The sequence below is a fragment of the Chinchilla lanigera genome, unplaced genomic scaffold, assembly GCF_000276665.1.
Source record: "Chinchilla lanigera isolate Chin_1 unplaced genomic scaffold, ChiLan1.0 scaffold00008, whole genome shotgun sequence".
NCBI classification, from domain to species: Eukaryota; Metazoa; Chordata; class Mammalia; order Rodentia; family Chinchillidae; genus Chinchilla; species Chinchilla lanigera.
Window position 1 is genome coordinate 11,021,860 of NW_004955409.1, and position 27,207 is coordinate 11,049,066.

General features: G+C 42.3%; 2 protein-coding genes across 2 annotated transcripts in view; one reads left to right on the top strand and one right to left on the bottom strand.

Annotated features, from left to right (window-relative positions):
• Positions 1–12,841, top strand: part of Nid2 (nidogen 2 (osteonidogen)) — a 58,587-nt gene extending 45,746 nt beyond the window's left edge. The window contains exons 14-21 of the mRNA XM_005377155.2: positions 3,284–3,505; positions 4,099–4,268; positions 6,581–6,710; positions 7,213–7,384; positions 9,686–9,843; positions 10,626–10,749; positions 11,834–11,946; positions 12,146–12,841. Of these exons, the coding sequence (XP_005377212.1) occupies positions 3,284–3,505; positions 4,099–4,268; positions 6,581–6,710; positions 7,213–7,384; positions 9,686–9,843; positions 10,626–10,749; positions 11,834–11,946; positions 12,146–12,156 (1,100 nt within the window). The 3' untranslated portion in view covers positions 12,157–12,841. The remainder of the gene's footprint in view (positions 1–3,283; positions 3,506–4,098; positions 4,269–6,580; positions 6,711–7,212; positions 7,385–9,685; positions 9,844–10,625; positions 10,750–11,833; positions 11,947–12,145) is intronic.
• Positions 12,842–12,955: 114 nt separating this feature from the next.
• Positions 12,956–27,207, bottom strand: part of LOC102012165 (chromosome unknown open reading frame, human C14orf166) — a 14,586-nt gene continuing 334 nt past the window's right edge. Inside the window, exons 2-8 of the mRNA XM_005376787.2 lie at positions 25,801–25,925; positions 23,594–23,693; positions 19,453–19,539; positions 18,473–18,561; positions 15,950–16,018; positions 13,393–13,441; positions 12,956–13,285 (exon numbers count right to left, since the gene is read on the bottom strand). Of these exons, the coding sequence (XP_005376844.1) occupies positions 13,131–13,285; positions 13,393–13,441; positions 15,950–16,018; positions 18,473–18,561; positions 19,453–19,539; positions 23,594–23,693; positions 25,801–25,925 (674 nt within the window). The 3' untranslated portion in view covers positions 12,956–13,130. The remainder of the gene's footprint in view (positions 13,286–13,392; positions 13,442–15,949; positions 16,019–18,472; positions 18,562–19,452; positions 19,540–23,593; positions 23,694–25,800; positions 25,926–27,207) is intronic.

The following is a 27,207-nucleotide window of genomic DNA, read 5'->3' on the forward strand; positions in this document are numbered from 1 at the left end:
GGCTGAGGCCACCGTGAAAGATCTCAGAGAGCGGAGGGCCTGGCCACACTAGCATCTTGTCTGGGAGAAAAGCTGCCCTGCAGCTAACTCTCTCCCTGCTTCTCTGAGTTACAGGAAGCAGTCTGAAGGCTGTGTTAGTATGGATGGGAAAATCACTGAAACGTCTGGGGGCGGACCCAGCTAGTTTTCTCCAACCCCGAGCCCAGCTTGCACTAGCCTCCCCAGAACAGCGATGGGGGAATCCCTCTTGCCTCTGCTGCCTTCATAAAAGGCACAGGAGGGCTGGGGACTTAGCTCAGCGGCACAGCGCCTGCCTGGCAAGTGCAAGGTCATGAGTTCAATTCCCGGTACCGGGAAGAAAAAACAAAAATTATATTCAATATCATAAAAGGCACAGGAATCTTCCTGATGCTTCTACAGTCGAGAGGTTGAGATGAATATTTGCCATCACCTGAGCTTGTCCCATTGGGTGGGCCATGCTTAGCAGGTGCTCCTTACTGAATTGTTTAAAGATGCATAAAATGATATAATTGTTATTATTATAGAAGAACTCTGTGATGAAGGACAGAGGACTGGTTCAATACCATTTTAGCCAAACTGATTCCTTTACTTGTAAGCTTATATAGGCATCAGGTACTTACAGGGTAAGGAAACTGTGTATCCAAAATCAGAAGCTCTGAAGAGACAGAACGGCACTGATGTGGGGTGCCATTTTTACCAGAAAGAAAGATTCCAGAAATATCATGCTATTCTTGGCTTTTAATGGATTATAAGAGTAAACAGATCTCAAGAGTTACCAATATGTATTTTTTTTGTCTTTTTGAGACAGGGTCTTACCATGCAGTTCAGGCTGGTCTTGAACTCACTTTGTAGCCCAGGCTGGCCTTGAACTCGCAAAGGTCCTCCTGCCTCAGCATCCCGAGTGCTGGGATTATAGGTGTGCCCCATCATGCCCTTGCAAGAATTACGGATAATTTTGGTTCTTTAACAATCTTAATTGTTACGGCCAGGACTTCAGTGGTTCTAAGGTTTATATAGATAAAAATTGGTCATGGCCTTGACCCACAGGGATACTCTTAGTCCCCGCCTGTCCCAAGTTTTAGAAAAAAAATTCTGCAAGTAAAAAAAAAAAAGTACATAGACATTCCATTCATTTTTGGCTTCTCTTTGAAAAGTCTAGGTTCTGTTGTATCTGGGATTTGAAAAAATCAGATGGTTCGAAGGTACCTTAGGAGAATGGTTTAGAATTCTGTGTACTTTGTAAAGGAAAGCATGTGTTAAAGACGGTGTCTTGAGCTGAAGGCTGAAATCGGGACACATTCTTCTGTGCAGACTTTCTCATGGCCAGACTTCTCCCTTGGTACTGGTTTGGTTTTGGCTGCAAGGTTCTGATTAGTTTCATCTGCATAATGGGGTTGACTCGAGGCGGGTGAAGACTCTCTGTGCCCAAGATTTCAAAATATTTAAGCCCCTGCCAAAGAGAAGCAGAAGAGAAATAAACTCATGGCTGGATTGAAAAGTAGCTTCAAACAGCAAGGAATGAGAGAGATGGCCATGGACGAGTATCTGAGCCCCGTTTCCCAGCTGCGGACTGCTGTGTGTCTGCATTCCAGACCAAGAGATGGACCTTGTTGGGTGGTGCCTGAGACAAGCACGGGTCTTCAGAGTTGAGTGTGGGTGGGGACAGTGTTGGGCACTTCCCCGCAGTATCCCACCTTGAAGGGGACAGTAAGCATTGGAGGGAGTAGCATTTCCCACTCCTGATTCCTTGAGCCACGCATGGGTAAGGAGGTCAGAGTACTCTCTCCAGAGGTTGCAAAGAGAACCTTGCTTCCCGTGGTGGAGGAGCTGCAGCTGCAGACCGAAGGGTGCCTATTGATCCAGACCTCCAGAGTCTGTCGGTGGGGCTGGCTGGGTTTGAGCCTGGAGGAGTTGATTCTCCATTCTGCTGCCTTCCCACAGAGCCATTCATGCTGCAACCGTCTCATAATGTCTTAGTTCTCTGCAGTCATGGGAGGGTTTTAAGGCAGGGAGTGGAGTGAAGTACCCCTGTGTTTGAAATGGACCAGGCTGGCTGCTGGTTGAGTTTACAGGGGTTTCGGGGGAAGGAGAGAGAGCCCAGGAGAGTGGAAGGAGGACAGCCAGGGGCAGGCCCCAGTGTTACTGGGTGAAGGGCCTGCAACCAGGAAGTAGGAAGGACTAAAGTTATCCCAAATGTGTTTTGAAGGTAGAAGTGACAAGATTTTATGACATATCCCCTCTGGAGAGCAAGAGAAAGGGGTCAAGGATGATTGTGTGTGAGCAATGAGAAATCAGAGGTGCTCCTTACTGATACTGGGAAGACTGGAAGAGCAGGTGGATGGGCAATGTATTGTTTGTGTTACTCTGAGATTGCTATTACACACCCGAAGATGGTAGCGCAAGGAGGCTCTTGGCTGTGTGATTCTGTGGACCCTAGGCTTCTCGTCGCAGGAAGTAAAAAGCAGAAGCTCTTCCTCTCTTTTAAGCGATCCTTTTCAGGTAACCCTGTTGTAAATGAATGAGTTGTTTCAATACCCGGCAATAGAATCTTTTCTGACAGAACCACCTGTGCTTGGGACAGAGCCTCCACGGCCAGGTGTCTGGGAGGGAAGCCTCTGCAACAGAAGCCATGCCATGAGCAAGGAGGCCAGAAGGGAGACGCTGGAGCAAAGAGGGGACAGCCTGCAGAAAAGACCAGCTTTGAGGCAGTCTCTGGGTAGGGAGACCAAAGGACTGCTAGAAACGAAGCTTTTGGCCCATGGTCTGAGGCTCAGCTTCAAGCTGCTGCCTGGCTTTCAGCAGCGCTAAGATGTGCACGAGCCAGGCTCAAGATGGTTTTCTCAGCTACACATCTCAGAGACTGAAGCAAGTGCGAAAGTCCCCCAGAGAGTCTGCACAGTCTGTTAGCAGAGCTGCCCAGGGTGCAGGTGGGCTGTCGCCGTGGGCCCCTTCTGGCCTTAGCGAGATCGTCCCGTCCCCAGCATGAGTGAGCGCCGGGCTGCAGATCCGGCCTCCTCCTCTTCTTTCCGGATGTGACCCAGCTTTGATGGTGGATCCTCCCAGCGTGGGGAGACTGGAGTCCTGACTCTCACAGGGACCTGCTTGGAGCTCAATTGCTTCCCCGGCCTAACACCCAGGGGCTGGGCTGAGGCCTCATTCCTCGCCAGGAGGCGGAGGGAGGCCCAGAGGTTAGGTGTGGGGACCTCCAGCTACCTTCTGTCCTTGGCTGGCAATCAAAGGCTTTGTCTCCCCATCTGCTCAGAGCCCACCCAGAGGCCCCGGACTGTCTGCGAGCGCTGGAAGGAAAGCTTGCTGGAGCACTACGGCGGCGCGCCCCGGGATGACCAGTATGTGCCCCAGTGCGATGACCTGGGCCACTTCACACCCCTGCAGTGCCATGGGAAGAGCGACTTCTGCTGGTGCGTGGACAAGGACGGCAGAGAGGTGCAGGGCACGCGCTCGCAGCCCGGCGTCACCCCTGCATGTAAGTGTTGTCAACCCCGGGCTCCCCTCAGACACCCACGCGTCTCCGTAGTGACATGGCGCATGGCAGGTGGCAGGTGACGGCGGGGATGGGAGGGGTCGCCATGTCTGATGGAAGAAGTCACTTCATCCCTCCGCCCTGTTGGTTTGACAGCTTGTTCCCGGCACAGTCCCAGCTTGGAGTTCGTTTTGGTTTTGTCATTAGCAGTTGCTGTAATGAGAGCAGCTGGGACTCACTCCAACCTTCGTTTCCTCCCCTCCCCACCCGGGGACAGTGTCACCCTGCGGCCCCAAAGAAGTTTTATCCCTTCAAAAACAACCAAAAACCCCTTCTTTTCTTTGTTCTGAGGGGAGTGTTTTGTTGTCTTTCCTCCCTAGTAATTGGCAGTGATTTACATAATTGATTCTTGAAAAAAAAAAACTCTAGAAATTAGGATTCCTTTTGAAGAACATCTGGAGCACATCTGGTTAGGGTGAAGAACTTTTGATATATTTGGAGGCGCTGGTACGTGAGAAAGTAACTTGTCGTCCTCTCCCCGCCCGCCCTTGTTTCTCCTCCCCCTGCCCCGCACCCTCCTGCTTTCCCACGCGCAGGTATACCCACCGTCGCTCCGCCCACCGTCCACCCCACGCCGAGGCCTGATGTGACCCCCCCACCTGTGGGCACCTTCCTGCTGTATGCCCAGGGCCAGCAGATCGGCCACTTGCCCCTCAATGGCACCAGGCTTCTGAAGGATGCGGCCAAGACCCTGCTGTCTCTGCATGTAAAGTGGGGCTCTGGGGGCGGGGCTTGTAGGGCTTCTAAGAAAGTGCAGGGAGGCCCAGGGCAAAGGATTTCCCTCTGTGGGTCTGGCTTTCTTTCAGGGAGTGACATCTGATGGCCCACGGCCACTCTTCTGAGAGCTCGCGGTCATGCTTTGCGAGGCTGGGTGGTGATCCTGGGGTAGACTGGCAGAAGCTTAACCCAAGTTCCCGGTGTTCTTGCCATGTCAGACATCTGCAAGGTCCTGGAAGCCTAAAGGACAGGAGGTGGCAGCTACAGAGTGTGGTTTCCGGTGTCAGTGAGGGCCCCAAGTGGAAAGTAGACCTCCACAGCCTCGCTGTCCCTCCCTCCCTTTCCGGCTGTGTCGCTTTGGCTGGCCTCTTCGATTCCTTTGCAGTGAAGATTCGGGGAGGGTAATGCCGGGAAGGAGGGGCCGAAGCTTTCCCCTGGGAAGCTTGCTGCTTCGCCAGCAGCCTGTCAGAATTCAGAGAGATTTCTTCTGTAAAATGGGGTAAAGAGAAAGCGTTCCCCCAGAAAGACATTGATAGACACAGCTGGAATTTGCCTATTTCTAAAGCCTCTCTGTCACAATTCAGAGAGGGATTTCTTCTGTAAAATGGGGTAAAGAGAAAGGGTTCCCCCAGAAAGACATTGACAGATACAGTTGGAATTTGCCTATTTCTAAACTTACGCTCAGCATATTTGCTCATCCATGAGAAAAAGAGCACAGCCCCCGTGTTATTTACTTGTTAATGAGCCACTTATTTGATTCCCGACAAGCTTAACAGCAGCCAGTGTTCAGAAAAGGATGTATTTTCTTCTACCTTAAGATTAGAGGGATTTTCCCTCTCAGCAAACTCAAGCATGTTTTGTAAAAGTTTCTCAGAGGCAGAAACTGGGATGTTGCGGTCACCTCACGCTGGCCATCTTTTATTCTGGCTACATGAGATGGCTCCAAGGCATCTCTGAAGTGTCCCTGATGGGGGCAGAGGCTGGGGTGGCTTCGGTGGTGGAGCAGGAAGAAACAAGACATAAGTACAAGTACACTGTGGGAAAATTTACTCACACTGGGAATTTCTTTGTAAGAGACTCTGAAGTCATTACATAGGTTGTGGATATCATGGTTGCCTGGGTTAATGGAATCCCATATGAATGTGTATTCTTTCTTTTTTTTTTTGGTACTGGGAATTGAACGCATGACTTCGCACTTGCCAGGCAGGTGCTTATGCCGCTGAGCTATATCCCCGACCTCTTGAATGTGTATTCTTGCATGGAACTAATGATTTGCTAATTTTCAAGTAAAAGTATCGCTGATCTTAGGTTCCCCACCCTGTGTAAACTGCCTGCTTTTGCACAGCCTTAGTAATCTGCTGTGCTGATTGCTCTCTCAGTGGCCCAATTCAGGCGAAGCCCCAGGAGGCTCTGCTGGCCAAGGTGGGAGCTGACGTAGCCTCAGGGACCGTCAGATGCCCTCTGCATGTCTGCTTTGCATGTCTGCTGGGTCCCTCAGAGCAGGAGTCTAGGTTTGTAACCAAATAGAGCAAGTCCTCTGTGGAGCTGAGGGAAAGAATGTGCAGTGTCTGCATTATAATCAAAGATAATCATTATTTAGCAGTAAGAAAGGGGGGGAGACCTTGTCAGCCGAGGTTGGGTGGCCGCAATTTCCCAGTTCTTTACTGCATCAAATTACAGATTTTTTTTTTTTTATACAAAATACAACGGAAGACTTGCTTTGTTTACTGTAAGTGGGAGGATGGGTAATTGTACCTTAAGTAGGGCATAGATCTCAATCTGTTCACAGGGCAAGAGAAAAATGTTGAGAAATTTTAGAAAGGCTCTTTCAAAAAGTACCAATAACACTTGAAAGGATTTAGCTTTTGTTCAGATACTAAGGTCTTATTTTGCTGAACCGATGTCTTTTAATCATGGAAGGGGCTGACTTTTTTTCCCCATCAAATTACTGCTTTTACTACCACTGGCAGTAGCACTTATTTCATGGCCTTGCTGTATACTAACCACTGATTGACACTTTCTGTGCATTTATGGTATTAACTTTTGTAGCAGCAGAATTGAGGCTGCTACTGGCCTCATTTGCAAATTGAGGACACAAAGGCACAAAGAGGTTAAGTACTAGTGTCACAGAGTAAGTGGCCCACCTTTGACTCCAGAGAGGTCTCCGCTGCCTACGTAGCTAACCACTCTCTGTTGCCTACAAAACTCAGTGCAGAGTTGCTTATTGCAGCTACGCATGGACACGAACTTGAGGGAGATTCAAGAAAATCTCAGTCTGATTTTATGATTTGGTCCGTGAAGGGCTCCATAGTTGTGGGAATTGACTACGACTGCCGGGAAAGGATGGTGTACTGGACAGATGTCGCTGGACGAACAATCAGCCGTGCCAGCCTGGAGCCAGGAGCAGAGCCTGAGACTATCATTACCTCAGGTGAGTGGCTTCACTCAGCAGCGCACGCTTTTGTTATTTTACTAAGTCACTGGACGGTTTAATGCGGAAGTCTTCCCTCTTTTCATCTAACAGGAAGGTTAAGTTCTGTGCAAGTCATTTTATAGTGAGCTGTACAAGATTGGCCCCTCTGTGAACAAACATGTTCACACGTAAAGAATGTAAAGGTGATTCTGAGGATGATGAACTCTTCTTAAAAGAAAAAAAGTAAGAGTTCAGGGTCTGGGGGATAGTGGCAGGTTCTGCTGCCTGCCCAGCACCCTGCGTGCTTGGTGCCACCCGTGTAGTGGGTCTGTAAGTGCAGAGCTAGCGGTGGTAACCCAAGTAACAAAAGCATCGCTTTCTCTACTCACCTGGTTCTGGGGATTTAGAGACGCTCAGGCTCTTTTCTTTTTAAGCTGCTCAAACACTGCAGATCTCTGCTTGAGTTCTACACCCTTCCCACCCTGTGCTTGCTCCAGCTCCACCTTTGTTCCCGTTTCAGGTCTGATAAGCCCGGAAGGACTTGCTATCGACCACTTCCGGAGGACCATGTACTGGACAGACAGCGGCCTGGATAAGATAGAGAGGGCCAGGCTGGATGGCTCCGAGCGCAAGGTCCTCTTCCACACGGACCTAGTGAATCCCCGCGCCATCGCCGTGGACCCGATCCGAGGGTCAGCTGGGCTTCCCTCGGTCCCTTCCCTTCCCCAGAGATCCCAGTTGCAAGCTCATGGACATTAAACACAGCAGGGCGGGGGAGAAGGAGAGTGAGAGCTCCAATGCACTGACTGAGCAAATATGGGTTGAGGACCTGTTAGGCGTCAGGCACTCTTCCAGGCAAAGACAGGGTGTGTTCTTTCATGGAGTTTACATTGTTAGGAGAAAAGAAAACAGTGAACAGCTGAGAATCCTATGCAGCTGTGCTGTGAGGTGCAGAGTTCAGGTAGTGTGGTCAGAGGGCTGGGGGCTGTCTTACTATACAGAGTAAGTATACTCTTCTGCTATATAGAGGAAGTGGGTCTGCAGCACGTTAGAAGCCCTACTCTTCACCCCACAGCAGTGTTTCCCTCTGCCGTACTTGGGGTGAGTCATCAAAGCTCAGATACTGGGCACTTTATTCTTCTGTCCTGGTTGTGACTTCAGTGAAAGTCAAGATAAAATGAGTAAGACTTGGTCAGTGGAATGGGGTAGATTTTCATATTTGAGAAGCTCTCGCCATATTTAAGTAGAACTTCTACCCCGCAGAATTCCAGAGAAGCCCTTCAAATCGGTAACGAAAACCTTAAGCCAGGTGGTTTTCGACTTACAAGGACCAAGTGCAGGGCCTCAGAGTGGTCCGTTTAGGGGGCTTATTAGTTCTGATGCCGGGCGTACAACCAGAGGAAGCTGCCTTGGCCATGTGCTTCCTGGTTGAGAGGAAGAGGCACATTTTAAAGCTGAAATCCAGATCACAGCCACGAGTTTAAGATGAAAGCAAAGCATGTGCGAAGCCCTGGGTTCAAATCCCAGACACCCTCACAAAGATGAAAGCAGAACAACTTTGTTCCTTATCAAGACAGCAAACAGTAACACTAAAGGACTAATATAACACACGTAACTAAATCTTCCACCACTGCTCAAGGGCTTAGTTGTTAGATCTTCCTGTGTATCTCTCTTCCTATAAACCTTACTTTCTTCCTTAAACAATCCATGAGTAATTTGTACCGTATGATTTGGGTCTATGTGAGCTTGTTCAAGACTGTTTTCAGTATCTCAGATCATCCTTAGTGCTATACAGGTCAGATCAGGCAGAACGGCAGGGCAACCTCGTGAGCGTTTCCTTTCCTCTCACGCCTCTCTGGTTTTCTCTGTAGTTCAGCTGACACACTCTCAGCGTCCATTGCTTGTACAAAACACTACCTCATAAAAAGTGCTTTCAACATCTGCTTAAACTATGAACCTATGTCAATAGATTGCATTTCCAATTAATGAGAGCATGTATTGTAGATGTTAAATGAATATTTTGCACTTACGAAGGCATTTAAAACATAAAGTGCTCACTCAATGTCCACCTCAGGGCCCAGAGATTCTGCTTTAGCAGAGGTCACACTGTGTAACTCCTGGAAGACTTTCCTCTCACACCTCTGGCCCAAGTTCCATGGTTTCTAAAGCCACCTCCCCCACAACAACTTTATTTCTTTAAATTTTAAGCCAAAGATCTAGTTCAAGATTTCAATAAATTTAAGGGTGTCTGTGCAGTTGAGTCAGAGGTGAGGATTTTGATAGGGCTTTAAAATGATGACTTCTTCCACAGTTGGAAGTATCAGAAAACCTTGTGCTACAGGTAAAAATAGAACATGGCTGTGTCTGAGTTATCCACTGCTGTGTAACACACTGCTTAAAATCTTGGTGGCTTAAGAAGACAAACATTATCTCGCTGTGAGTCAGAAGTCTGGTGTGGTTTACTGAAGGCCTCTGAGCTCTCACAAGGATGCAGCTAAGGTACTGGCCAAGCAGGGTGACCTCAAAGCTCAGGGGCAGGCCCACTTCTAAGCACATTGTGTGTGCTGCTGCAGGCCTTGTGTCCTGGCTGGCTGCGGATTCCTGGGCAAATAAGTACCTTTTGTCTCTGTAGGCTAGCTTGCAGCGTGGCATCCGGCTTCTCTCAGTGGGAGCAAAAGGGGTTACAGAAGCCAGTGAGACCTAATGTTGGAAGTGATGTCCCATCACTGATGTCACATCCCACTCACTAGAAGCAAAACACTAAATCTAGCCCAAGCTCAGGGGCATTACTTAAAGCTAAGCATACCTGCAGATGGAAATCAGTGGTACAGCTACCATGGATGGATGGCTTTTTATGGGGGCAGCGGGGTGCTAGGGATCGAACCCAGGGCTTCCCACCTGTTAGGTAAGTGCTCTACCACTGAGCTGCATCCCCCACCGCCTGCACAGCAGCTATTCTTTTACAATCTAGATTTTTAAAAATTTACCTACAGCAACTTGTACTGGACCGACTGGAACAGAGAAGCTCCTAAAATTGAAACATCTTCTTTAGATGGAGAAGACAGAAGAATTTTGGTCAATAAAGACATTGGATTACCCAATGGGTTAACCTTTGACCCCTTCTCCAAACTGCTGTGCTGGGCGGATGCAGGTAACACTGACGAAATGCAGGGCAGTGGGTTTGCAGACAGAGCTTACCACAAAACCAAATTCTACCCTCTAGGTCTTGATTTAAGTTCATACCAGTACAGCAAATCGATTTGATCTGTAAGGTCAGAAAGAACAATTTTGTAATCACTTTTGGAAGTGGAGTAAAGGGAGACTGAATTAGGCATTTAGTCTGTGCTGCTCACCTGCTCCAACATGAGCACTTGGCATACTTGCATTTAAATACTAGCCACTGCTGAACTTACAGACCTAGATACATAGTGGTTATTTTGTGTTTTGGGCCAGTATCATAAACACTCCTTACTTAAAATTGGTATGTTATGTTGGTGCGGACAGTCTTTGAAAAGTGATGGCAGAATACCTTAAAATACATTTAACGCCCAGGTTTGGTTTTGTTGTGTGCTTTTCATTACAATACAGCAGGAACTCAGCTCACGAACACTTTTGTTTGCGAATAGTTTGGTTTGGCAGAATTGTTTTGCTTTGCGAAATCTGCATCAGGTGATAAACATGACCGTAGCCATCTATCCCACAATCTTGGAACAAATTAAGTTTGTGAACTGACGCACCTGAGTGCTACTGAACTAGAGATTAGTACTAGAACAGGACATTATAACTGCTTATTTGTGTGGCTGCAATGGCCGTGAAGTGTCCTGTTTTGTTTCTGCCTTTGTTTCCCTGGAGAATCTCCCACTAGCCTTTCTGGCACAGGAGCTGGGTTGTTTTCTGCCCGGGTCTCACTTCCCCTCTCCGTTGTTTTCAAAGGAACGAAGAAACTGGAATGTACACTACCTGATGGAACTGGACGGCGTGCCATCCAGAATAACCTCAACTACCCCTTCAGCATCGTCAGCTACACAGATCACTTCTACCACACGGACTGGAGGAGGTGAGTCGGGCACCCCGGGCTCGAGAGCACACTATGGGTTCGGCAAAGCCAACTTAGTCATGAGGCGCTTGGCCGAGCTGTTTCATTATCTCATCAGTATGTAACAGTCTTTAAGGGCTTACGACTTTAAAATCATGTATGTACTGTATTTGACCCAGAAATGTAATAGTGTTGCTCATAAGTAGCTGAAAGGAGCAAAGCTCTTTGATAATACACTATCAAGAAAAAGAAAGCACATTTTTCTAAATCTATTCTTTTTTGTTTGTTTTTCTCCGGTACCGGGAACCGAACTCACGACCTTGCGCTTGCCAGGCAGGCGCTTTGCCACTGAGCTAAATCCCCAGCCCCCTAAATCTATTCTTTAAACTAAAAAGATGTCCTCAATTGGTGACTAGTGGGTACTGTGAGGTTCGTTATCTAGGCAGGGGGTTAGAGTTGTTCTTTTCACCCTGAGGAGGGCTTGGGTCCAGTGTTGGTTACCCTTAAGAGTAGCTACGAGTTTGTATCTCTCAAATTAGCCACAACTTCTGAAGGGTAAACGTCAACACAGACTTGCTGTGTACCTGGGAGACTGAAAACACTATTTAGACTAGTCTCTAATGAGGATCTGGAGGACACTTTGAGAACAAAACAAAACTTCTAGGTCCTTCTACCCATTCCCTACAATTAACTGGCTTGGCATGAGGCTCAGGCATGTTCTTTAGTAGATGTTCATGTGCCTCTGCAAGCAGCTAGAATGGGGACAACCAACTCAAACCAGTGGTTCTGTCTTTAGTGAGGACCAGGATTTCCCAATACTGAACCGTAACGCTGAGTTCCATCCCAGGGTTTCTAGTGGGTAGGTTTAAGGGGGCCCTGGAACTTGCAAAGCCTACACGTTCCCAGGTGATTCTGCTCATGGGACCACCTTGAGAGTACAAACATTTTCCCTAAATCCAAACTCTTGGCTAAACTGATTTAAAAAATGTACTCTAGAAGGCTGGCAGAGATTTTTCTCTACTGAAAGTTTTTACTAGGTATAAAAGGTTGTATCTTCTATTTAGCAGTGACTCACTTTCCATGAATCCTCTCTTGCTGTTACCAGGGATGGTGTTATATCAGTCAACAAGGACAGCGGCCAGTTTATTGATGAGTATCTCCCCGAGCAGCGGTCTCACCTCTATGGGATAACTGTAGTCTATCCCTACTGCCCACCAGGTAAACAGACACGCTTCAAGAATCACCTCTGGATTGCCTAGCAGGGTACAGAGGGAGATCTGTAGTAACCCATTCCTCCTGCCGCTGCTGACACTGCTACCGCTGTCCTCTCCACTACTGAGCTTAATACATACAAGTAAAAAAGATGTTCCAACTTGGTTACAGGATATTCACCACTGATTGCCCTTTTCCCCCACAGGAAGAAAATGAATTCCGTAATGTAAAGAAGGACCTGATGTTTACAAGCAGAATCTTGACCCTAATGAACATTTACTGCAAAGGAAGAAAGTGAAAAAGAAATTGGTCATTAGAAGTTCCTAGACATACAAGATGAACATTTTTAGTGCAAAAAGACTAAGTATATTTTGTGAAAAGTTTATACCTCAATCTTTACTACTGTATTTTTAAAAACAAAAGTTGTTAATGGAAATTCTTTAAAAAGGTCATTTTAATAGTTGCTTATTAAAAGCAACATCTTGTGAACATATTTAAAAGGCCAAATTCATTCAAATAAGAATCAATTAAGAACATAAGAACCTGAACCTTGTTTTTCCTATGATTTTTTCTGGCCAAGAAATGAGAACACATGTGTTCAGTATAAAAATACCATCCCGAATACCATCAGTGTTGATGTAGTTAGAGAAGGTTATGCAGAACTGATGGGAAAGAACCAACTTACAGTTTCCCACCAGAAGTTCTAAGTTTTCTTACCTCTGCATCAGTGCATTTCTATTTATATTACAAGGTGCTAGAATGATTCAATTTGTATTTTCCGATCCCATAAGTGCCTCTACGGAAGTAGCCACAGAAACTATTACATTTATAAATACCAAAGAGTAGCCATTCTCAAATTTTCTAGATAACTCCAATAAAGTATTTTAAATTTTTCTATGACTTAAAGATTTAAATTGTCTCTGTGAACAAAGCTGGGGACTGGTACACACCTTAGCCATGGAGGAAGCACTAACTGTACAAATATGTAGCAATACACTGTTAAAGAAACCCCATGTTCCACTTTCTTAAACTTTATTAAAGAAAAAAAGTAACCGTGGTGGTAAATTTCTAGAACACAGTCAATTTTCTGGGATTCCTCCCTCCAAAGTGAGATTTGATTTCCAAATACATGCCAGAAGTGTATAGTTCCCAACTGTACTAAGTAGGTAAGAGGCTGACGTCTAAAGTGTTCATCTTCCAACTTTCCCCAGTCTGTGGTCTGTCTTTGGATCAGCAATAATTGCCTGAACTGCTACTATGGCTTCGTTAATTTTTGTCTGTAGCTCTCTGAGCTCTTCTATATGCAGCAATCGCAGAATTTGAGCAGCTTCATTAAGAACTGCATCTGTTTTGTAAGAAAAGAACACTACATTAATACATGATTTTTGTATTTTACTTTATTTCTGAAATCTTTTAAAATATAAATAGTGTGAATTAAACAAAATCACTTACCTCCTGTGTCAAAACCAAGAATATGTTTGTCTAAAGCAACAGGCAAACCCTTTAAAAAAATAAAAAGGCAAGATGAGACTACAGTTAAGAATACCATTTTTTTTTTTTTTCATCTGAAACTGTAAAAAACGACTAGCTAGTTTAATTCTTAGGAGCAGTTGAGTGGGCAGGGATGTAAGAATTTATTTAAATCTGACTTGTGGTAATCAAGTGTTCCCTTACTAAAACCAGTTAGGAGGGGCCAGGCATATAGCTCAGCAACACTGTGCCTGCCCAGCAAGCACAAGGTCCTGAGTTTGAGTCTTGGTACCAGAATCATCATCACCATCACCATCACCATCATCAAAAACCAGCTAGGAAAGAATGGCCTTTACATGTACTGGAAATTCCATGGCCGGTCCAATCCTTTAGATCAGGTATACAAAATAAATCCTTACTGTAGCGGTGTTTTGTCACTTCCTGCCATGAAAGGAGAGCTGAGGAGGGCTGTTACTGTCCCATTTTAGCTCAGTAAACAAAAGTGTAGGGCAAATGAGACAGTGCTACTTTTAGTATTACTGTCACGTAAATATATCTCTGAAAATTTGTCTTTTTAAAAATGACACAAACCTAATACATAATACATTTTTTCCCCAGCTACCACACATACCAGATTATATGTAATTTAACTTTCAATAGTTCATTTGGAGGTTACTTTGAAAGTCTAGGAAATGAGAAAAAACAAAGCCATTTATTCACCTAACCAATCAGCACACATGCTGACTACCAACTGTAAAGACTCCACAGTAACTGTCCCAACTCAAGGACAGGCAGTCCAGACTTTCTGATTACACTATCTAAAATCATTACCAGTTCCACAGACACACACATCCTATACTTTTCAGTATTACAAGCTATCCCTATGCAAAGACTTTAGTCACTACTGACTTCTTGCCTAATCTATAAATGCAAATATACCTAGGTACCATCTGTTTTCAAGTAGCTAAGAAATATATTCTATCAGTGATGAAACCATGGGGATGAATGCGCAGTGAGCAAAGTAAAGAGCAGCCTTATTCTGAGTGGTGCTCTATCAGCCTGGTACCAGAGGCTCCAGTTTTCCCTGCGTCTGCCAATCAACCATCTACCAGTGAAAATTACCACATATCAAGGGTTGCTTACGAATGGTTACGAACACTGGTTAGCAAACTCTAAGAACTTCACTACATTAGTACAGGCTGGTATCTTTTGAGAGGACACTGAAATTAAGATTTGGAACCCCAAAAATAAAACTAAATTTTTCCTTGCCATCAAGATTTGAGTATGCTTTTATTTGTACTGCCTTTGAAAGTGAAGACATAGTTTTGCTGAACGAGATCAATGATTTTATTATACCAGAACAATTTACTGTCTGTTCTATAGTGTGGGTGAAATAAGCTGATCTTTAATCCAATTTCCACTGGCCTAACTCATACAGTATTATTGAGTCAATAAAGAACCTTCAGAAGAAAATAATGTCTTTCATGCAGTGCTGCCCTAGCATTAGGAACCTTTCAACACTGCTGGGCCTTGCTAAAGGGGTCAGAGGACAAGACATTGGGAGGGAACAAAAAAAAGACAAATGGGTCCAGAATGGGAGTTGTGCCCAAGGCACTTATTCATCCCACATCTGCGCTGCACAAGGAGGTCACTACCAGACACCTACAGTGTTACCGCTAACCCTTAGTCAATGAGGCTTTAAAAAAAACTGGAACTTGGAACTCTGATGTAATCTTTTTTTTTTGGTACCGGAAATTAAAACTCAGGACCTTGCACTTGCCCAGCAGGCACTTGTGCCACTGAGCTATATCCCCAGCCCATAATCTTAAGATAACCCAGAAGTACGGTTTTACGGAAAAGAAAGTTTTGTAAAATGGTTTTATAAGCCTGCAAAGCATGACTGCAAGGTATTTTTCAGTCATGTGCACCCTGGACCGCATCCCCCTACTGAGCCCCGACTCTGTCACCTGGGCACAACTACAGCTTAGGGCCCTGGCCTCTGCTCACCGTGACAGCACCGGCTCCCAAATCAGCCTGCGCTCAACCATGCATCCACCAGGTGACCTTAACACAAGTTACTTCCTCGTGTTTTATGCCAGGGAACTGAACAAAATGAGATGATTTACTCTCAAGACTCAAAAGAGCAAGAGCAGGATTTAGGTCAAAAAAAGAAATCAGTAACAGGGAGGTGTGTACTCAGCTCTCCACCACTAATCAAAATAACCCAATAAATGTCACAAGGGTAACTCCAGTTTCAACTGGGCATGTGCAACAGTTTCTAACTGTGGATGACCGTTCAGTAGCTTCTTTTAAGGGATGAAGTGAGATAAAGTTCACTTTTCCCCAAGACACTCAGCAACTGGATACATTCAGTTAGCTTTGAACCAGAATCAACTGCACTGAAGGAAGCCATCCTTTCTCTGGGCTGTTCTAACACAGGATGGAACTCTTGCACACACATTCACGATATTTAAACTAATGGCAAGACCAGAAAATATTGTCATTAATAACTGATTCGGAATTTTAAAAACATACATACCTCTTTTGTTTGATTTGCTTTGGCAACTGCATCCTGTGTTAAGCGCTCCTGAACCAAAATGCGAATTGCCTAAGAACCCAAAAATACTGTGTTTACTTTTCACAGGCTGTTTATAACTCATCCTTTCTTCTCAGAATCTACAGAAGATATTCCCAATAATTAAAAACTTTTTGGGTAAGTAACACATGTGCATGGTTAAAAGAGAAAATTAAGAATACACAAGGTACATGGTAAAAGGTAGGTGTCCTTCCTCCCCTGAATGTAGCCATCCCTCTAGAAGATACTGTTACCAGATTTTTATGTTCCTTTACAAATACTATTAAAGTCCAAGTATGCTTCTGCACCTACACACAGCCTTTGCCACAAAGAACATTACATTTATTTTGTTTGTTTTTGGTACTGGGAATCGAACTCAGGACCTTGTGCTTGCCAGGCAGGTGCTTGTGCCACTGAGCTATATCCCCAGCTCTGCCACAAAGAACAGTGTATGGACTACCTTATGTCTTGCTTCTCCCACTACACGCTAATGAAGTTTTCAGACATCTCAAAGGAGGTATTTGTGCTTTTGTTTTTTTTGGTACTGGGACTCGAACTTAGGACCTTGCACTTGCCAGGCAGCACTGCACCACTGAGCTATATCCCTGGCCCCTTATTCTTGATTTTAGCCACTAAGGCATTTTATACATATACACTATTGCAGGTGTGTATGTGTACTTACATGATTTTTAATGAAAATGAGATAATTACAACTCAAAAATATATATGAAAACTTTTTTCTATTTTTTTTATATGTGAAAACTTTCAAAAATTAGTTTTTTTTTTTTTTTGGTACTGGGAATCAACTCAGGACCTTGCACTTGCCAGGCAGGTGCTTGTGCCACTGAGCTGTATCCCCAGCAAAATTTAGTTTTAATAAAAATCAAATGCTAATAGTGAGTGACTGACAAAGAGTTAATGTACTGGTTCTCACACCTAGCAACCTAAAATACTCTCCATATTATGAGGCATTACCTCTGTGCTTTATAAAGTACTCCAAAGAGGATAAACATGTAGCTAGGATTAGAATCTTACAAAGCTTTTTTTTTACAGCTGATGTATAATTTTTCACACGGGGTTTTCAAACCTTTTAACAAAGGCATCCCAAACATGCTATCCACTATCTGTTTCTCCTCTCATTTAGTTTACAGTTAAAGCTGACAGGACTACCTTAGAACTATTCTTAGGAAATTTACATAACTGAGTAAGGAACAAGCCTTTGAAGCAGCTAAATTTCAGTACAAACAACTTTTATCTTTAGGTAGCCAATGTGGGCTGAGAAAATCCAAGTTAACATTCAGAGTCAGTGTAGAGAATTATAATAAGCTAAGAATAGAATAGTATTTCCTTTGTTAAAACTGCCATTTAATGCATAAACTTTCTAAGAAGTGGGCTAAAATATCATGTAATCTCTTCTGCATACAGTGAAGTTTATTCAATTCAGTATTACGAAGTAAAATAATTTACATGTACAAGATCTATTCAATCTCTTGCTAAAATCAGTAATTTCTAAAATAATTTCCAAGTTTGGTTCTTAGATACCACATCCCTGATGTGCCTGCCCTGTATTTCCACAATTATATAAGGAATAAATCTTCTGATGGTGGATTTATTTCCCAGAGATTCTAGGTATAATATGTTTTTTACCGAGCTCCCCATTACTAATTTGGTATATTCCACTGTTAATAAATATAATCCATGAATCTTTAGAAGGAATGACCAAACAGAAGAAATGTAGGGGAAAAAGTGGACCACAGGGTCACAGGGGTTGGACTTAGTTCTTGCCTGTGTCATTCTGAACACTATCTATCCTGTCTTCGTTTCTTCATATGCATACTTTTTTAAAGAGTATTAACATCTATAATTATTAGGAGTAAATGCAATTACCCTGGTAAAGATTAAACACCGAGTCAGTCACACGGTTACCACTCTCTGATGTTCGTTATTATCAGACATCTCAAGGATGGAGGACCAAACTTCCTCAACCCACCCCTTCCAGGAAAGCCCTTGTCCATCCCATGTGCACTTGCTACTCGACTCATGTCCCCATTTAGTCAATATCACCCAGGCGGCTATACTTGTAAACTTATTGGTTCACCACGGTCTCGTCCCACCTCACACCCATCCTGAGATTTGCCACTGGATCAGTACTGCCTAAGTGACTACACCTGTAATCTTATTGACTGACTATAGTTGTGTCCCACCTTAAACCTGCCTCCTCTCGTGGCTTTGCTCATAAACACCCTTGAGAAGGTTGGTGGGCAATCCACTTTTCAGGTTCCCTCCTGTCTCTTAGGAGCTATCTCTCCCTCAATAAATTCCTCCTACTCTTAGAAAACAAACAGCTAAAAATATGAAATCTGCTTTATGTCCACATTCCTCTACTGTATTTTAGTCACTCAACCACAAATTTAAGTATCAGCATTTAGGAAAGTATTGTATTTCAATCATGGCCTTTCTGTCAAGAATCAAACGTATGAAACTCACCTTAAGCATTACCAGGTAATCATCATGGCGCTGAATCTGAAGGAGGTTAGCCAAAGCCATGACACCAGCCTTGAAGTCAGGATTATTTACTACAAAAGATTAAAAATGAACAACAAAACCTTTGTAGCTCAGCAAACACAGAGCAGACCTACTTGTGAACATAGAAACGTACAGAAAGCATTTTAAATTTTCCATTAACAAATCTCTTTTCTGTAGTGACACAAGAAACATAATGCAGTACGGAGTATCAGCAATTTGGTAAAAGGACAAATGATTTTCCTTTGTTAATATATTTCATCAGCCAAACTGAATAACCTGATAAATGATTAACTTAACTCACATTAAGATGTGTCCTATAACTCTGTCTGTGAGGCCCCTTTACACGGCACTTTTAGGTAGCACTTCTTTCTAACGCTATTAATACACAGATCCCTTCAACGGACAGTTTTCCTCAAACCTTTCCTCTGCGCAGTGGCTCTAGAGTGCCCAGGAAGCTTATTCATTCGAAACGGTAACTCACAAATTACAGGTCACAGTGAAAACAGTGAAAATGTCCATTTAACATACCAAAATCTACATAATTAGAATCTTTACACTTTTAGAAAGGGAAAGGAATTGCTAAAAGACATATGGGACTTGATACATTCTGTTTGTCTCACTGTCACTGGACTAAAAAAATTTATATGAGAAGGAAGGCGAACAGTGACCTACATGATTGAATATAAATCAGAACACCAAATGACTTGGTGCAGGTCAAAGAACAGCATTTTAAAATTCAGACATTCAACTCCAAGGAGAGGGGGAAAAAGAACACTGTGACTGAGAATACAAAACTCTATACAGAATAAAATGTCAGTATTGATGCTATCTAGTGAAGCATCCTTAACTAAAACTAAGTTAAACCTGGACTTCCTACGAGAAAGTAAAGGAAATTTAAGAAACCACAAATGTTCATCAATTTCATGTGTATCTCTACTCACCATCCAAATTGATCAATGGCTCTGCATTTTTACTTGCATTGTCAGTACTTTTTGCATTATCAGGTGTTAAGTCCTTGTATTTTTCAGCTGTAAAAAGGCAAAAATATAATTTGTAGAACTCCAACTTATGGTAAAATAGTGTTTATTTACTGAACTTAACAGCTGAACTGATTATAAGTGTATGACACAATAAAATGTTTTTTACCATATAGTGTCTGATAAACACTGCTGTAACACTTACTAAGCTACAATGCTTATTGGAACACTTGGCACAAATATTTCCATGTGGCACCCTGTTAAACGTGGGAAAGAAGAATGAGAGGAGGTTACATCAGATTATGTTCACTGAAGTTTTTTCCAAAATCTTTCAAATGGTACAAACAATCTAAAAACCTCGCTTTCTAAAAAAATCAGCACTTCAAATATAACAAACACAAATCTAAAACTTATCACGGAAATGTGAAATTCAGAATTCTAAAGATTTTATTACTTTCTTTTGAAAAATACAAAGACTGCATGAATAAAACTTAATGCCCAAAATGACATCTTAGGCTATAATTCCTATACAATTTGCTAATGAAACAAGAAGAGAAAAATACAAGCTTTAAAATTTAAGTCAGAGAAGAGTCAGCTTACAGGGACTCCCACTGGCCAAATCTGGCGTAGTATAAACAAGATACATACGACAAAAAGATTACAACCCATAAATAAAAATAACCTGTGCATCTACACAGATTTAAATATACTGGAGAAAAGGGAGAGCTCCTCCTTGAAGTAGAAAGCTAGCAAATATAAAAGGAGTGAGGCAACTGCATACACATCTTTTAGCAACCAAAACGTAAGTGATGCAGGCAAGAATTAAACAGATGCTTAAACTAGATGGGAGACGTGTGAGTATCAAAAGCATGCTCAATAGTCTCACAGTATCTCCCCAAAGATAGGTTAGTATTTACTACGAAGGGGGAAACAGGAATGTAACAGTGGACACACCCTAAGTGAAAATTAACATGCCGAGTAATGGGATGTATCAGTACCACTATCACATATTTCCTGATATGATGCACTTGAAAGAACACATCACTTCTGTGTTATTTTTAACCAAAGTATGAACTTGGAACCTCATCATGAGGAAATATACAAATAAATGTCAGTACAGTTTCATGAAGCATTTATAAAGACTAAGGATTTTTTCCAAATTATAGAGACCAAAGAGATATAAAGCTGAAAGCAATATATAATCCAGGATTGCTTTAGGGTTTGTTTTTTTTTTTTTTTTTTGTGGGGAAAAGGAACTTCTATAAAGAACATTATTGACGTTGGTGAAATGTGAGTAACATCTAGTAACATCTAGATGGTGATATTATATAGTTATATTCCTGACTCTGATCACTATGTGGTTAGGACAGTCATTTTTAGAAAAGATAAAAGAATTATCTGTAACTTATTATCAAATAGGCTAAAAAAAAGTGTGTGTATGCTTGTACACAGGATAAAGTAAATGAAGTAAAACGTCTGCAGAATCTAGCTATATGAAAATTCTTTATACTAGTTTTACAATTTTTGTGTATTATCTTGAAATTATATCAAAAAAGTGAAAGAAAAATTTTAAGTTAGATTTTAATCATCTTGACAAGCTAGTGAAGGACCGAATAATGGTATGTCAATTCATAAAAATTCGCAATGGTTTCAGCAGATTTAAAATAAGTAACTTTTTTTGAGAGTAGCAATCTAATATAAAACCTCAGCAGAACATCAGCGCCTCCTGCTGCTGATACAGCATTATTACTTTAACCAATCTTGTTCTTGCGTTCTGAATTTTAAGATTAAATAAAAGTTGTTCTCTAGACTATTAACTGACTTTTGGTACCATTTATCTTTTAACTGTATGTTGATTTCTGTTTTCAGTATCAGAAAACATCTCACGCACGAGCGTCTTTTATCATTAAAAAAAAAAAAACTACACTATTCCTGAGAAATAAATGTACACACAACGGTAGGGATAGCTGATCACATGGTACCTACCACTGAAGGGTAAGGAATTATAAAAATGGAAAAATTGAGTACACAAGGGGAGAGAAGAAAAAAAAAATTTTTTTTGGTGGTTAACGGGAATCGAACTCATGACCTCATGTGTTCGTATAGCTCAGCTGTGCCACTGAGCTATATCCCCAGTCTGCAGAAAGAAACAGGTATGTGCATACAAATTTATTTGGGAATAGCCAATGAACACTTTTGATACGGTCGAAAATAGTTCGTTGCCAATTAGCTCATATGTAGTTCCTATCAGCCCAGAGTAGGACAAAGCAAAAGACCTTATCAAAGGTCCAAAAAAGATCAATTAATACTGACAAGGCCACAGTGCTTACGATTACATTTATTTTCTAAAGCAACATAAGCACAATTATTTTCTTTGTAAACTAAAATTTGTAAACTAACTTATTCTCTTCGTAAACAAAAGTAAAAAAAAGTGTCATATTAGAGCTTCCCTTAAGATTTGTTGTAAGATTTCTGAAATATAAGTCTGAGGCACCAGCAAAAGTCAACTGGGTGCTGTCCAAACCAGTGGGTAATGTGAATGGACAGTGTCTGGCGTGCAACGTAAGCTGGTGAGAACCTGATGCACGTAAGAAACTGTCAGGAGCTAGGGTGACAGAATAACGATCCCCCGCAACCAGGTCCGTGTCCCAATACCTAGAAACTGTTTCGATTACATGGCAAAGGGACTTGCACACATGTCTGAATTAAGGACCCCCAGATGGGAAGACTGTCCTGGATTATCAAGGTGAGCCCACTGTAATCACAGCATCCACACAGGAAGGAGCAAAAGGGTCAGTCGAGAGAAAAAGATCTAACAATAGAGGGATGGGCAGAGACACTGAAGTCCCATGTGGCTACACTTGAAGACGGAAGAAGGGGCCAGCGTCAAGACTTCAGAAGGTAGAAAAGAGATTGCTGTTGGACTTCTGACTCCAAAGTAAAATAAATTTGTGTTTTAAGTGACTGAGTTTCTGGTAACAGTTACAGCTGCAACAGGGGCAAATAAGACAAGCAAAATGGCAATTGGTAAAGGACTTAGAGTTAAAAGCTGTTTAGGTCAGAGGGAAATGCTACTGTTAGGAATAGTAACAAGATGGATCGTAAAAAGTTGGGTAGAATCTAGAGATGTAGAGACACTGACATACCAGCAGAGACACTGACATACCAGTTTAAGAAGTTTGAAGTTCCTTCTGGAGATAATTAGAAACCAATGATTTTTTTAAATGTAATGAAGTTGTTCTATGGACACAAGTGGCATTATAAGACTCATGTTTCAGTTAGCCTAGTGGGCCGTGCTCCTGAGCATGGAGGGTGACGCCAACTGGAGACCAGAAGGTATTACAATAACCTTAGCAGAAAGTGACAAGGGGCTGAAATACAGATTAACAGCGGTGGGACCAGAGAAGACACCACACAATATAGAAAAGGATCAACGGGAGCAGGATGACAGGGAGAGGGAGAAGCCAAAGACAACGAAGACGCTCTAAAAGCAGAGGACTAAGAAACCAGAAATGACAATCCATAAAAGTGAAAACATAAATGGAGGCAGATAGATGATCAGATCTTGGATTCAGATGTTGGTGGGCCTTTCAAAATGAAACCGTCTCATGAAAGGCAACATAAATTTAATGAAAATTGGATTTTACTCTAGGTAACATGCTGATATTCAGAAGCTTCTAATAAGCCAAGTGCACGGGATAAGACAATATAAAACAGACTACACCTATTTTGGCCTACAGTGTAGAGTGACATTAGATACATGCCTCAGACTCTTGTGAGACGACTGCTGCAACCAACACCCTAAAAGCCCTGGAAATACTATCAACTCCGGAAATGCTAACAATCTAAAGTAAAAGGTTAAGGTACAGACTAAGAAAGATGGCAAATTTACCAAAATACTGTTACTCTGCTGGGAAGACATTCATTTGGCTTCTCTAGAAAACATCACTTCCAGTAGCAATAAAAGACAACAGAAAGTTGCCCTTAATTTCTCAGGATAAAAATGAGCTAAAGGAAGAGTGTAAGACAAGAAAAATAAGTTCCTACACTTTCACACTCCTTTTTCATCTCTCTTTAAAAAGTGTACGTTCCTCACAAAACATACCATTGTCTCCATATTCAAGTCTAACAGCTAAACCAAGAAGCCAGTCAATTGCTTCTTGCCGATCCTGAATCTTGAAAGGACAGTCAACATCTCTGAGATACTGTGAATAAAAAAGAAAATCCAGTTTCATTATATTATTGTAAAATCACAGTACTAGAAGAGTTGTAAGAGATCTTAGTTTGAATTTCTGACAAGTTACAATACTTAATTGTATAACTCAAAAAAGAAACGCTTAAGTGCACCATCTTAAGAGAAAAGACCATCCTGAACACACCCGAGCTTGTCTGATCCTGGAAGCTAAGTGGGTCAGGCCTGGTGAGTACTTGGATAGGAGAAAAGTAAAGTATTTCCATCATGCTTTTTTTTGGAAATTTTTATCTTTGCAGAGCCTAGATGAGACACCCGAGAGCTAGACTATCCTCCACATTCTATAGGTAAGAAAACTAACGCCAAGTGTGACTGACATTTGCCAATGGTTCTGTGACTTAGATCTGAGACTAACTTTCTGATTCCACATCTCAATACACGTAGGGCAATTAAATAAAAAGGGCAACTGAAAAAGAAGGATATACAAATAATCAGGTATTTGCTAAACTTTAACTTTGATATTATGCAAATGCAACTGCATAGAGTAAGCCATACTGACATGCATGTAAGGCTGTAACTGAGTATAAAGGTGTGTACGGAAATGAGCACTATCCTTTAAAGGAGTCTTTTAGAGGATGAAAACCTAATTACAGCCAGGCATGGTGGTGCAAGCCTTGAATCCCAGCACTCAAGGAGACTGAGGCAGGTGGATCAGTAATTCCAGCTCACCCTGGGCAACTTAGTGAGGTCAGTGAGATCTTGTCCTCAAAGCAAAAATAAAGGTTTGGGATGTAGGTCAGGGTGAAGGCCCTGGACTCAATTTCTAGTACTGGGGAGAAAAAAAAGAAAAATCTAATTCCAGTAATAATGCTATTAGCTTTTAGTCACAACTCATTTTCTAACCCAAAATTTTATTCCCTTAAGAAAAAAAAAAACAAACAAAAAAACACCTTATTTGCAAGATGTGATCATCTCTCATAAAAGAGACCGAAGTGTTATTACCTATTTGGGAAGTTTCAATACATTTATTTTTAAGTTGTTTTGTCACTCCTGAGTGACAGAAAATTTTTTATATTCTTTAAACTGTGATCTTCTTCAAATATCCCTCTGCATGTGGAACTGTTTTATCTTATACAAATGAAGCAGGGCGGGGGGTCATAAAAGGTTAAAAAAAAAAACAAGTAAAATCCTAACAATATATTTCAAAGCATTAAGAAGTCCACTGAAAATTTCAAATTTTTTCAGAGCAAAGAAAAATAATCCAGTAGAAGTACAGGCAGTGGCAACAAAAAATACACAGCACTGGCTACGGGCCAGGCACTTCTGTGAACAGGTATAAAGGTACATCCCCACTAACGCCACTCCTTTGAGACAATATTATTGTTATTACTGCTTATTAGTGAAAACACTGGGACAGAAGGGCTAGCACACCTGCCCAAAGTTATGGCATTGTGTATAATGTACAGAACCCTAATTTATAAAATCATTATTTCTAAAGAGAAAATACCCAATCTCTTTGCTCTTATTCATGAAAGTAATATAGCTTCTAAAAATGTTTAAAGTAATGAGATTACAAAATGTGATTTTTACTCCAATTTGAAAAGAATTTTCTGTAAAAATATTACTAAAATGAAATCAATGGGAAAATTATTCTAGTACTGAAGTATATCCTTTTGAGGACCACTTCTTTCATACAACAGGACATCTGTGCACATTAAATATAAACATAACAATAACACTCTCAGTTTTAAACAAATTGGTAATGTATCAAAGACGATGCTAAAATTGTGTTAGAGCTGCACTACTAATGTAAAAACTTTGTTTTCAGGACACTAAACGAAAATAGAGTACAATTTATATAATATGTAATCTACTTAAAAAAATTTCAATATGTTTCTGAAGAAAACTATTTCTCATACTCAAAGTTTTATAGGAAAAAGTGATGTAACTGTCTCCACAAATCAAAAGAAGTATGGTTAAAGAAAAAGTTAAATCCCTGAAATTAGTTTTTTTAAAATAGTGATCATTATATTTCAAAAGAAAAAAATAATTTTAAGCTCCTCTTCATACAGTTTTTAGCAAAGCTCTATGTACTTTCACTTTATTTCCTCATTTATTACCTTTTCAAAGAACTTGGGCCAGTCACTGCTGGGGATGTTTCTTAAATTACCTCTGTCTTCAATCTTGTAGTGTCTGATTTTCTGGTCTTCAAGCCAAACAATAAAGTTTCTAAATTCTGTTTCATCTGAAACAAAATAACATATAAATTCACTAGAAGCACTACAGAAGATACTACCTTCTCCACAAATGCCCTTGTGAAGTTTTCTTAACCTCTAGATATTAGTTAACTGAAAGGAAAGAAGTAGGAATTCAAAGTATGGACTAATTTATGACCAATTCAACTTTCTGAAGTGAATTCAAATTCTGGTTCCAGACTTTTGATGACTATGTGAACACAGGTTGATCACTTACATTTCCTGTGCATAATCTTTAGCTACAAACGTAATAATAACAAGACTTACTGCATGGGGTTGTTTAAAAGATTAAATGAAATAAAACTGAATAAAAACAGTGCATAGCACACAGTTTTGCTCTTTGTTAGTTACTAAAACGAAGCAATAAGGTGAAGCAAACAGTAAACTAAAGTGCGAACTATTAAACGATAAAAGGAGTCACTGTCACTACTACTGTCATGCAGTAAGTTACCTGTAGCATTAGGTGCAGCTGTACATGTTTTTAACCCCTACCACCTTGTGAAAGTTAATATCCCCATTTTACAGATCAGAAAATTGAGACTTAAAGATTCCTGTCCGTATCTAAGCTCCACTGCCACCGATCCTTTCTGTTGCTGTTAAAAGGCGAAGTACAAAACCAAGATACTGCATGTTCTTACAGGAAATAAGAACTGCTACCCTGCCCAGAAATTATTTCCAATTTGTGAGTCTGACACAACAGCGTGAGGGCTGTTACAAGCTGAACTTGACGATCCCTTCCAAACTTCCCAGCCCACCGCAGGCCAGGAATTACAGAAACGAGGAGTTACGGGCAGTGGAGGAGTTGTGGCAAGCAGTGGGGTCATTACTTTATATATACGTGTGTTTTTTTTTTAATGGAGCAAAATCCCCAGCTAAATGCATTTACAATTCAACATCCCCGCTCACCTGCTGTGAACTTTTCCAGGGCCAGATCTCGTTACAGCTCGGAAGCTGCTTCCGCCTCCCGCCCCATCCCCTCGCTCCCCACAGTGCAGGAGGACTCGGGTTTCTCAGAGCCCGGCGCTGCGCCCACGGCAGGGGCTCCGAGTGCCGGCCCGGGGGTCCCGCGGGGGAAGGACGCGGAAGACCAAGGCGGTCCCTTCTGCGTGCAGAGGGGCCTGGGTGCGTGCGGGGCGGGGTGGCGGTGTCTGGGGCCAAGCGAGTGCGAAAGGTGGCCGCGCGGAGCAGGCGGAGTGAGCAGGTTCCCGACACCGCGCGCGGCCGGGCACGGCGGCGGGGGCCCGCAGGAAACGGGCCCGGAGACCCCGGGGC